A 13,594-nucleotide genomic window follows, 5' to 3' on the forward strand; every position below is an offset into this window, starting at 1 on the left:
TCAAGGACCTTATCTACTGCTTATCCCTTTTGCTGCCTTTATCTTCATCTTCTCCTCTTCTATTTCCCATTGGCACTTAAAAATAAAAGTTAAAAAAACAGGGGGCTTCCCTGGTGGCGCAGTGGTTAAGAATCCGCCTGCCAATGCAGGGGACATGGGTTCGAGCCCTGGTCTGGGAAGATCCCACATGCTGCGTAGCAACTAAGTCCATGTGCCACAACTACTGAGGCTGCGTGCCGCAACTACTGAAGCCCGTACACCTAGAGCCTGTGCTCTGCAACAAGAGAAGCCACTGCAATGAGAAGCCCACGCACTGCAAGGAAGAGTAGCCCCCGCTCGCAGCAACTAGAGAAAGTCCGCGTGCAGCAACGAAGACCCAACACGGCCAAAAATAAAAATAAAATAAAATAAAATAAATTTATTTTTTAAAAAAGTTGAAAAAACAAACCTGAGAAACAAACAGATAAACAACAGCAATAAGAAAACCTCCTCTACCCTCAGACTGTTTTCAGCTGACATCTCTCTTCCCTTTTATGTAAATGATCTATGTTGCTTTCTATACTACTTTATCTTCACTCATTCATCAAAGAAATGGTAAAGTGCTTCCATACAATTTCCCTGCAACTATCATTAACAAAGTTATGATAAACTTCCTCATTGCTAAATTCAGTGAGTATCTCCATCCTTCCTTGACACTGGACCAGCACGTGACATTATTAGTTTATCCTTTCCTTGACCTCTCCAACAACATTCTCACCTCTTCCTTTACTGTCCCTTAATTGTTTGTCTCCGAAGTTCTGTTCTAGGCCTTGTTATTCTTGTTCCACTTATTCTTCTCAAGAAATTTCATCCACTCCCATTACTCCAATTACCCTTTGCAGTCTATAGAAGTCCAAATCTGTGACTCTAGCTTTTAATCTTTTTCCTAAACTTTAGGACTTCACAATCAACTGCCTACTTGACATTTGGGTGTTCCACAGATACCCACACTGAATTCAACATTTTCCTCCCAAACCCACTCCTTCTTCTATGTTCCTTACACCTTGGTGTAAAAAAAAAAAAAAAAAAACAAAAACACCACCACTCACTTAGTTATCTGAATTGGAAACGCAGACGTTCTTGACTCTTCCTCCTCCATCATAAACCACATCTAGTTAATCATAAAGTGTTTCCAGTTCTACCTCCTGGGTATCTCTCACATCTCTCCACTTCCCCCTCAACAAATCACTGCTGTATTATGCTGGACTACTGCACCAGAATAATAACTGATCTTTCTCCTCCAACTTATTCTCCATACTGCAACCTGCATGATCATTTTAAAATGGAAAAGGAATATGACATTTTATTGGTTAAAACCCTTAAGTTGCTCCCATTACTTCTAGGATTAGGATAAAGTCAAACTCCTTAACATGGCTTAGAATGCCCTATTTATCTAGCCTCTAATTTGGAACTAGTGTCCCTCTTCTCTGTTATAGGAATACTAGGAACAATATACCTCACTCAGCTCCCAGAAGTATCAGAGTATCTCCATACCTTCTTTCCTCATCTCATCTCTCCCTTGACCTCCCATTTCACTTAAAGAGCAGTTCCTCCAGGAAGTTTCCCAACCCCTCCAAATTTAAGGTCAGTGTTTGCCCTCTTGTGCTCACATGGCAACACCAAAGTGTATTTCCCCATGACATAACTTAGTGCATTGCTCTTGTCTGTCCTCCATTCGACTGCATGTTTCATGAAGGAAATAACTGTGTACCATGTTCAACACTGAATCACAACTAGCACAATGCCAGACAAAAAGTGGATGTACAGGGACTTCCCTGGTGGCGCAGTGGTTAAGAATCCACCTGCCAATGCAGGGGATACAGGTTCGAGTCCTGGCCCAGGAAGATCCCACAAGCTGCAGAACAACTAAGCCCGTGCGCCACAACTACTTAGCCTGCGCTCTAGAGCCCGCAAGCCACAACTACTGAAGCCTGCGCACCTAGAGCCCGTGCTCCGCAATAAGAGAAGCCACTGCAATGAGAGTCCTATGCACTGCAACAAAAAGTAGTCCCCGCTCACCACAACTCGAGAAATCCCACACGCAGCATCTAAGACCCAACGCAGCCAAAAATAAAATACATAAATTTATTTTTTAAAAAAAGTAGATGTACAGTAAGTATTTACTGAGTGAATTAACAAACAATTCAAACAGAAACAGCCACTGAAATAACTTGACTGGGAAAAAAAAAAAAGAAAATGGGTAAAATTAAAGGGAATATTTTCAGAATATTTGACTACCTCCATAAATACCATACAAGGCTTTTTCCAAACACAAATTATATAATATGAAACTATTTATAATTTAGTAGACAAACATTAGAATTTTCCCTTACTTATTTATAATGATTCATAGATTACAGAACTGGAGGAAACCCTGGAAATCTTTAGTCCGATGTTCTCACTTTGTCAAAGAAGAAACAATATCCTACAAATACTAAAAGAATGTGTCCAGACTGACACAGATGATTAAGTTCTACAACTCTTAGCATATAATACAGCCATTCTCATCAGTCACTGGTTACTTGGTATACACAGTAAAACACAGCCACATTCAGCCATGACTAGGTGTGATGCGAAGGGCTGAGAAGAATCAGGATTCCCTGCTTGGAAAAATTTTTTTTGTATTACTCACAAAGATGGAAAGATACCGCATGAAGAAGGTTTAAATACAAAGCAAATAGTTTATATGAGGAAAATTCTAAGTAATCCAATAAAGAATATAACATAAAGATGAGACTCATAAATGGGTCACATCTAGAAAATGTTTACAACTCTACAATCCTTTCAAAAAATTTTCTTCTTACATATTGCCAACACCACAAAACTCATGTAGGATTAAAAAGCAGTTCACTTTGACCTTGTAACAAGCTCTCCTATACAAAAGGTGAACATGTTTAATAGTACCTCCAGGCTATTATTAATTCTCAATGAAAGCCGACAGCCATCCCTACCTGTGATTTATAAGAGTAGCTAAATGAAACACTGAAGTTCACTGTACAGATATTTATTTGAGGTGATTTTTCATTCTAATATCAATAATTATATACAGGAGCATAACAATTTAATAAGACACTATTTTGCAAACTGTATTTTCTTATGGCAAAGAAGATGAAATTTGGTTTTGAATAAGGGGGTCCCCCACCACCACCAACAACCAAAAATAATAAGTAATATAGGGACTTCTGGTTCTAGCAATATGGCAGTCAAAGATAACCTGACCACCATTTCCAACCCCCAACCACACACTTTAAATAGCCTCAAGTACTTCAATATGCTGAATAAAATATAACAACAGTTTTAAATGCATAGCTGAGTTTGCAAGGAAGAAGAGAAAATTCTTGGATGCCAAAACACAAAGACTAAAAGTCAGAGTTAGTAGGCCTGTGAGTGATGTTGGAACTGCTGTGGGAGGTTCTCGGTCTCAGTAATTTAAGGGTTTGCGCTTTAATTTGGGGACATAAATGACATCTTAAGCCCACAGAAGGTGAGGAATAGGAATTGTGAGTGTTCTGGATAAAAGCCTGGGCCTAGATGGCTGCATTCCTCAGTGGGAGGGTGTACTGAAAAGAAATCTGACCAATGAACAAGGGAACTTCCTTCAATGAATGTTCTCTGGATACTGGAATTTAAAAAGGTTCTTATGAAAAACTCAATATGCTGGGTGTTCAATACTCAAACTCAATACAAACTAACTCATATTACCCTGGAGTTCAAGTTTATACTACCAGAAGGGTCTGTGAAACCCAAATCCGAAAGGTTAACAAAAAAAAAAAGATGGTCCTGAGTAGGTGAAGCCCTTGAAACTACTGCCAGAAGCAAGAGAAATCATATTGAGGAGCACTCCTACTCCTCACAAAGTGTTTCCCTGGAGGGAAGAAAAAAAGGAAGTTCCTTTAAGATAGTTCAGTAAAACACTATAAAACAGGAGAAGGCAATCTGCTCTGCAAACTCAAGAAACAGCTGCAATAATCAATCAAGAACATCAAATAATACAATTATCAAATAAAACTAAAATATAAGATGTTTAAGGGCATTAAATTATAAAATAAAAATGAAAAAAGGACAAGGCATTAAAAAACAAGTAGATTTTATGAAGAATCAAGGAGAACTAATAGAAATGAAAACAGTCACTGAAATTAAAAATTCAAAGAATGGGTTAAACAAAATTGGAGCTGAAGAAAGAGTAAGTAATCTCAAAGATGGATCTAAGGAAATTTTTCTGAATGCAGCACAATTAGATAAAAAGAAAGGTTAAGAGATGTGGAAGATAAAATAAGATCAAACATATAATTATAGGCTAATATTAGTCTTATATTTCTATACAACTAATATTCCAGTAGGAGTGAAGAGAGAAAAGAAAAACAATATTAAAAGAGAAAACAACTAATAATTTTTCTGTAATTGAAAAAAGATAATCATCTTCAGATTCAAAAGCACACCAAGTATCAGGGAAAAAATTGTACACCTAATTATATTATAGTAAAAACGTGTAACAGAAGAAAATGATAACATTTTCTAAGTGATGAGAGAAATGAGAAATTACCTAAAAGGAAACTGGAACAATCTGCCTTACTAAAACTTCTCAACAGTAACAATAAGAGGCCTGAAAATAACAACAAATGTTTTCAAAATACTATGGGAAAAGTAATTGTTCATCTAGAATCTGATATCCAGTTAAACTATTATTCTCAAGTGAGAGTGAAAATAAAGACATTTTCAGGCAAAGACAGAGAATTTACTACTCTCAGTTGCTAACTGAAAGAATTTTTACCAAAGAACATATTTTCAAGGAAGCAAAAAAAAAGGAAAGAGTAAAAAACAAAATACAATGATGAAGAGAGAAACACATAAGTCTTTCTGAAAAACGACTGAATAAAACAATAAAAAATGACTTTTGCAGGGTATTCAAAACAAAATACTAGACAACATTAATATATAAGATGCGGAGGGTAGTATCTAAAATTAAAGCACCTGAAGATCCTTTAGGAGAATGACAGAGAAGCTGAAAAGAGGTATAGAAAAGAGAAACCACAAAATAATATGCCAGAGAGAAATCCAAACGGATCAGCAAGCAGATTAAATGTAATTGGATTAAATTGGACTTCGCTGGCAACAGAGATCCTCAAATAGAAAGCAAAATAGTAAGTTATTACTATTTCTTATACAGACATATCTAGAGCCTAATGATGGAAAAAATTTTAAGTAAAGAAAAAGTTACGCTGGCAAATATTAATCAAAAGAAAGCTCCTATAGCTATTTTAATATCAGATAATACAAACTTAAAGGCAGAAAGTACGGCTAGCTGTAAAGCAGTCTCCGCATAATCATAGAAGAATAGTTAATCTTTTAAAAAGATACATCTGGACTTATATTCACCGAATAACTTGGTTTAAACTATATAAAATAGAAATGAGCAGAATTACAAGAAGAAATTCAGAGAGATCTGAAGAACAAACTTCTTTCTGCAACTGACAGAAAAGTAGACCAAAATGTAGGTATATAGAGATTTTTCATAACTAATACATGATTTAACCAACAATATAGTATCCTATAACTAACAATTAAGAAAATGTACTTTTCAGATATGTGTGGAAATTTTTAAATATTCGATCAAATAAATACTAGGTCATGAAGCAAGTCTCAGAAGATACCAAAGAATAAATGTTATATAGATGCTATTCTCTAAGCATAATACAACTAGAAATTGATAAGTAAAGATATTCTTTAAAAACTAATGACCAAATAAACAACAAAACAAACATACTACATTTGGAAACTTAAACATATACTTCCAGATAATTCATATTTCAAGGAAGAGACATATTAAAAGTTGGAAACATTTTAAAACTAGATGATAATCAAACTATATGTATCCAAACTTCAGGTAGATTCAGTTAAAGTCGTTCTTAGAGGGAAATTCGCAGCCATAAAAATCATACATTAAGGAAACAGGAGGACTGAAAATTCATGAGCTAGCTGTCTAAATATTAAAAACAAACAAATGAAGCAAATTCCAATAAAGGAAATAAAAGATAAGAGCAGAACTAAATGGAGAATATCAACAAAACCAACAGTTAGCTCTCTGAAGAATGACGGAGTGAAATAAAATAGACAAATCATGCCAGATTAATCAAGGAGGAGAAATGAAAAGAAAATTTAAAGATGTGAGATTTTTAAAATCATATAAAATACTATGGACAACTTTAAGCCACAAATTTTGTAACTCAGATAAAACAAACAATATTTTAGAAATATATAATTTAACAAATCTAGACGTATGACCATTATAAGAAACTGAATCAATAATTTAAAAATCTGTCTCCTTCCCTTCTGCCAACATACACACACACCAAACTCAAACTGCCTATAGGCAATTTCTTCAAAATCTTCATAGAATCATCTGTATCTTATATTTCAGAATACAGAATAAAATTCAAAACATTTACTGAGGATTATTATGGGCCAGGGTATGTTCTAATTGTTTTACAAATATTATTTAGTTTAAATTACAAAATAATCTCATAGGGTAGGTTACATTTTACAGACAAGGAAGCTTAGAGAGAGTACCTCCCACAAAGTTACACAAATAAAAAATAATGTCTTGGGCTTCTCTGGTGGCACAGTGGTTGAGAGTCCGCCTGCCGATGCAGGGGACACGGGTTCGTGCCCTGGTCCAGGAAGATCCCACATGCCGTGGAGCGGCTGGGCCCGTGAGCCATGGCCACTAAGCCTGTGCCTGTGCTCCGCAATGGGAGAGGCCACAACAGTGAGAGGCCTGCGTACCTCAAAAATAATAATAATAATAATAATAATGTTTTGCGGGACATTCAAAACAAAACAAAATACTAGACAACATTACATACATATAAGTTAAATGGAGGAGTAAGGATTCAAACTCTAGCAATCTTGTTCTAGAGACCAAATTCTTAACTACTACTATAAGAGTAAAAAAAAAAATGAAATGAAAGAAAAAGGGGGTATTCTTTGCCTTATTTTATGATGCTAATATAACCTTGATACCAAAATCAGAGTGTCGAGAAGGAAAATTATTGACTAATCTATGATTAAAAACGTAAAAACCCTAAATAAAATAATATAGCAAACCAAATCTAATTATTATCAAAACAGAACATTGTGACTAAAAGTTTCACTGACATTTAAAGGAATTTATTTAAACAGATTAAAATTCAACAGAATAAAGAAAAATAAAACAAGCAATTACCTCAAATTATGCAGAAAAATAATTTGGTAAAATTTAACATCCATTGATTTAAAAGAAAAATCATTCTTAGCAAAATAGAAATAGAGATTAATTTCCTTAATTTAAAAATAATCCATCAGGGACTTCCCTGGCGGCCCAGCGGTTAAGACTCCGTGCTCCCAATGCAGGGGGGCATGGGTTCAATGCCTGGTCAGAGAACTAAGATCCTACGTGTCTCGTGGCTCAGCCAAAAAAAAAATGTAACCCATCGAACACAGAGCAAAAAACAAAACAAATAAACCAAAAAACACACTTCATGATGAAATAAGCATTCTCTTTAAAGTTAGAAATGGAGATCACTATTTGTCTGCGATCACTTTCGCACTTTTATTCAACATTTTACTGGAGGTCTTAGACTGCCTTGGGATAAAAGCACAAGGAATGGAAAGGGGGGGGGAAGTCATTATTATTGTCCACAAAACAAAATCCAAAACACTCTTAGAGAAAAATTCCATGTTTCTATATACAAAATCAGCATACCAAAATCAACAGCTTTTCCCTACATATCAGCAACAAGCAATTTGAAGTATAACTTTTTAAAGAAAGGTAACACATGTAACTATTAAAAAAAACAAGCTAAAAATTAATCTTTAAATTCAAAGAAATTCCAATAAAAGCCCCATGGAAGTTTTCATGGCGTTTCGTAAGCTGATCCTAAAATTCATAAGAATAACTTGCCAAGAGTAGCAATTCTGAATTTAATAGAGGAAGATTAAACCCATCAAACATTAATACTTACTATAAAGCTACATATAGCAACTAAAGCAAAATGGGATCAACGGAAAAAAAATAAAGAGCCTGGAAGCATTTATGTATCTATGGAGAGAAGTTGTATTACAAACCAGCAAGGATAGAGCAGGAATGAGACTAGGACAACTGTTTATCCATACATCAAGAGATATCTTTAGATTCCACTCACAAAAGGAACAAAAATAACTTCCAGGTAGATGAAAAGACTAAAGGATTAAAGTGAAAGTTAAAAACTTTTAGTAGAGCAAACAACAATCTATCGCCTTATGAAAAAGACATAAAAACACAAACCAGATTTGTAAATTTGTCATTAAAAATGTTTTTTGAAAAAAAACCATTTGATTAAAAAAAGAAAATAAGTAACAAAGCACAGTAAAAAAGAAAAGCCAAGACCTAGGAAAAGATATCTGCAACCCTCAAATAACCAGAAAATAATAATAAAAATTCTTCCAGATAAGTATGGAATCTCGGAGGGAGATTCCACAGCAGGAACAAGCAACTCAGAGAGGAAAAAATCTGAATGACAAACACCAATAAATATGAAATGGTAGTAGTAGTCTTTTTAGTCTTTAAAGACAACCTCAGTAGTCTTTAAAGAAATTACAATTTTAATAACACTAAGGTATCATATCACACGCATTCAAGTTACAAAACAAACCAGATCATTCCTAGTATGGTGAGGATACAGGCAGACAGGCATTCTTATAAACAGTGGGTATGTAAACAGATAGAACCACTTTGAAAGCAACTTGGCAACGACTAATAAGAGGTGCCTTCCCAATGACTTAGCAATCCATTTCTAGGTGTCCACCCAGAGAAACTCTCAAAGTTAGAAATAAGGAGATAGAGATAAGGATGCTCATTTTTACAAGGGCAAAAAAGTAGAAAGAACCTATCTCAGTAGAAAATTGGATAAACTGTGGTTTATTATTACAAAAGATAAATAGATATACTGTGGTTGACTCATATTAAACAGTTTTAGTGAATTTATCTGTATATAAACATGGAAATTTTCTAAAACATACTTTTGACCAAAAAGAGCTGCAAAATGATACCCACAGTTTGATACCATTTATGTACATTTTTAAACAAACAACAATTGTATCTATTGTTTATAGATGTAGCTGCATGTAATACAAGTAAAACAGGCTTTAGAAGATATACAACTTTAGTAGGAAGGGGAGGAGATGTGTTTTCTTTTTCAGAGAAAAAGAAAGATGAATAAAGCAAAATGTTAAAATCTGTTTATCTTTGTAGTAAATGAGCAATTTATTTTCAGTATTTTTAAGCATATCTGAAGAGCTTTATGATAAGAAATTTTAAATAAATTGCTACCACAATCCCACTATGAATATTTAGTAGATACTATAAAGGTACTGGGAAAACCCATACAGAGCTAACCTTTGATAATATCTTCTCTTTTTTATTTACACATAATTAAACATAGACAATATTATTCTGTATATGGTTTTATAATCTTTTACTTCGCTCTTAACATACCACAGGCAGGCTTCCTTGTCATTCCTTCACTCTTAGACAATTTACACATATCCATGGTGCAGATTTAAAACTGCTTAAAAGAGTATATAATGAAGAGCCTTCATCCTACCCTAGACCCTAGTACTACTGCCAAGAGTTTATTTGTCAGGTCCAGAAATTACGCTTTTATAACTAAACAGAGTGGAGTATTACTTTTGTGCCACTGGGTGGAGACAGAGCTCTCAAAGTGTAATCTTTGGCATAAGTTATTTTTCAGAGATAATAAACTTAAGCATTTCTAAAGCATCATACTGAATTTTAAAAAGTTCAAATTTCTCTGTGTATCACAATCACTAAAAAATTATTCACATTTAGTTATAAGTGTTTTAATGCACATGTGGATATCTTGCCCCATCAAAAAGTACTTTAAAAAAAAAGTAAAGAAAAAACTAGTTAATTTTAGGGAATACATATATGCACACTTCTGATATCGAATAATTATGGTTTCTAAGGAGGAACTGCAACTTTAAAAAGCTATCATTTTCAAACAAAATCATACACTTATGAATCAGTGCTGCATATATGGTAAGCTTAAGGGCACATAATTCAAATAAACTCAAGTTGACAGTATCCAAACAGCAGAGCTAGCCCATATCTAGATAAAACTTTTCAACCATCACTATCTTGCAGCATGGGGCAAGTGAAATGATTGAGGTCACATACTTCCCAGTATTCACTGCATTTACAATCTGTCCTCTCCCCCTTCCTCTTGTAAGAGTTTAGTGTCTCCCCAATCTGCTTGCATTATCTGTCTGCCGTTAAACCAGATAATTAAAATCACAGAAATGAACACAAGCACACAGTCACTGATTAATTATTTGCAAACTTAGGGCTTTATTTCATAAAATTGTTTTAACATTAGAACCCTTTCTAAATCATAACTTTAGGAAAGTTGTAACAATTGGACAGAAAATTTCAAACTGCAAAATGCTCATATATGATGATTTGTGTCTCAAAGACTCAAATTTCTGTGTGAGTTTTTCAACTGATTAATGATTAAATTTTGCTCTCTATTCTTTGGAATCTTGTTCTAGCTATACTGTTTCAAAAAGGTTACAAAAATTGGGAAAATGAATCAGGCAAGCAGTAATAAGGATAAACAGTTTTTCAAATGATTTCTAATACAAGAAATACACCGCTTTAAATTTACACTCTCTATAACTTTGCAAAAATTCCAAATATTTATTAATAAATTCTACAATTTATTAATAAAATCTAAAATAGTAAAATTTCACCTTCCTACCAAAATGTATTCTTTACACTGTAAACATCTTCAAAGAATACAGCATAACAAAGCAATTATAATGAAAACTGTACATGTTAAAACCAACTTTGGGGGCTTCCCTGGTGGCGCAGTGGTTGAGAGTCCGCCTGCCGATGCAGGGGACACGGGTTCGTGCCCCGGTCCAAGAAGATCCCACATGCCGCGGAGCGGCTGGGCCCGTGAGCCATGGCCGCTGAGCCTGCAGGTCCGGAGCCTGTGCTCCGGGAGCACAGTTGGGAGAGGCTACAACGGTGAGAGGCCCGGGTACCGCAAAAACAACAACAACAACAACAACAACAAAAAAACCACCTTTGGGAGAAGCTCCACTTTTTAGCAACAAAAAAATGTATGTTTTCTAAATATAAACGCAATTTAATTTTGTGTAAAGGTGAGTGGATTTAATGCTTTATGAGTTAAATATTAATTAATACTCTTTCAATAAAAGGATAGAATTGGAAAAGCAAAACAAAATACTATGAAACATGCCTACTGGGAAGGCAACTCAATTTAAAATAAATCGACTGGCTCAAAGTCACACAGTTGGTTAGTTAGTGGCAGAGCTAGGATTGCAACTCAGGTTTCCAAGGTCTTCCTCTAATTTTTAATTTCTACTATAGATTAAGCTTCCATATGAAGGGATGTTTTCCCTCAAAGCTCAGCACTTCATTCATACAGTGACTTAGCATGTATGTGTTATTATATATGTGTACATATATATATGTGTGTAACACACATAGCTCATATAGTATGTCAAACAGTAAACACAATGATCAAGAAAAAGAAAAAAGAGAAAATGAAGAATTAACACAAATTTTATCATAGATTTCAAAGCAAATGATTCATAAAAGGCATGGCAGAAAGTTACCTTTAAAACTGTACCAACTCTCTTTTTTGAACTCACCACTTACCGGGAAACTGTGACACTATTGGGGGTGTATCTTCATCTAAATCATCAACTCCTCCAGCAATGGGATAGGGTGGAATGGAGACTCTGGGCATCACCACCCAGCTGTGATCAGAATAAAGGGAAGAGGTGAGGCTGGGGAGTCCCGAGTTATGGGCTATCTGAAAGCCACAGATCTTCTCTATCTGTTGCCAGCGAAAAAGTCGTTCTCGTAAACAAGTTGTCAACTCAGAGAGAGCTTTCCTGGAAAAGCCAATATAGGAATTACTTGTTGCATCAAAAAGTCTTTAATACAGCACTGAAAAAAGTCAACTACATGAACAGACCAAGGCAATTAACCAATTTCAAGAAGAAATTACCCCTTTTCAGAATTAGTATAAATGATATAATAGTACATAATTAAATGACAAGTTAAAACATAAATTGCCTATAAATTACACATTTCAACACAATAAAAATAGACAGACAGTGACAGTAACATTCTTACTTTGCTTCCAGAATTTTGTGGTCTACCTCATCTAGGGAGGAGCTATGTGCAACATGCAGAGTCCCAAAGACTGTGCTTCTCTTCTTTTTAATTTTCTCTGCCTAGAAACCCAAAGAGAGAAAAATAAGGCTAGGTTTGGGATAAAATACACATATACGAATAAGGTTTATTTTATTTTGAATATATTAATAATTATAAAATCAATGGGGAGTTATTAGCCAAGATATAGCCCTATTTTCCAAAAAAGAAAACAAATGAGAGAGAAAGCATGCTTTCCTAAGCCAAACTTTGTTCTGGAGAATTTTTTCCCTTATTTCTATGGATCAGAAAGACCTGAATCTTCTATTTAAAACTAGGAGAATAACATAAACTATATATCCTACTGCAATGGAGGTGTTAGTGAGTGCACCGAGTTTTTTGTTGTTGTTGTTTCACTAGAAATCAGATTAAGACTCAGTAATTTCACACAATTATTAAGAGTCAGACATTAATTTCTAGTAACTACTAACCTGAATCAGATATGAAGCAGCAACCCAGAGGAGAAAAGCTCCGTATAAAACATTTAGGATAATGATAGTAGGGATGATTTTTAAATGATACTAAGGTCATTCTGAAAGGTATGTACTTCTCTTAAATAAAGTGATTTCACTTTTATGAGAGCCAATCTATGCAATAAGTTCCAATTCATAAAAATAATCTGCAATACTAAAAATTTTATTCAGATCTTTGTATACCAACTGGTTAATCCCTTTAGAAGCGTAGTACGTTTTGCAATATAATAGAGTACCTCATCCTTAGCAATAGCTAACTGCATTTCAGCATTCTGTCTTTTAATATTGTAGTACTGTACTTCTACTTCATGCGTCAGCTGAAGCCATTTTTGAAGTGCATCTGGAACAGACCAGCTGCTTCTGAGTTCAAATTCTTTTTCAGCCTTTTTTAGAGCCATTCGAACCTGGGAGGGAGGTAGGAAAGAAAAGGAGGAGTGGGAGAGAAGGAGAGAGAGGGAGGGAGGGAGGGAGGGAGGGAGAAAGAGGGGTAGAGGAAGGTGGTAGAGGTTAGAGAGAGAAAGAGAAATTTCTCTTTTTAAAAGATATTTAAACTAAGATTTTTTAGTACCAAAATTAAGAGAAAAGGCAATCTGAATTATACTCTTTGTAAACATCTTTTTAAATCACAGTCTAAAACAATATTTCTAACATTAAAAACTAAAGCTGAAGTTTTTAAGTACCTCTTAAACTCACTAAGCAAGTTTGTAAAGCCAGAGGGTGAAAGGGAGCTTACATATATCTTAGGTTGCAATACTGCATTTTTATATTTTATAATAGCCAGACTCACTGACAGACAAAA

At 34.6% G+C, this 13,594-nt stretch overlaps 1 protein-coding gene across 2 annotated transcripts in view; it reads right to left on the reverse strand.

Moving 5' to 3' along the window:
* STIM2 (stromal interaction molecule 2) overlaps positions 1 to 13,594 on the reverse strand; it is a gene marked incomplete at its 5' end in the record, with an annotated part of 168,580 nt that overhangs the window by 7,698 nt on the left and 147,288 nt on the right. The window contains 3 exons of one of the 2 annotated variants that reach the window (XM_082653519.1): positions 11,762 to 12,000; positions 12,245 to 12,345; positions 13,032 to 13,199. In XM_082653519.1, the coding sequence (XP_082509645.1) occupies positions 11,762 to 12,000; positions 12,245 to 12,345; positions 13,032 to 13,199 (508 nt within the window). Of the gene's footprint in view, positions 1 to 11,761; positions 12,001 to 12,244; positions 12,346 to 13,009; positions 13,200 to 13,594 lie in introns of both variants that reach the window. The other variant, XM_082653520.1, reaches the window with a different exon arrangement.

This window comes from Grampus griseus (assembly GCF_964374135.1).
Source record: "Grampus griseus genome assembly, chromosome: 4".
NCBI lineage: Eukaryota > Metazoa > Chordata > Mammalia > Artiodactyla > Delphinidae > Grampus > Grampus griseus.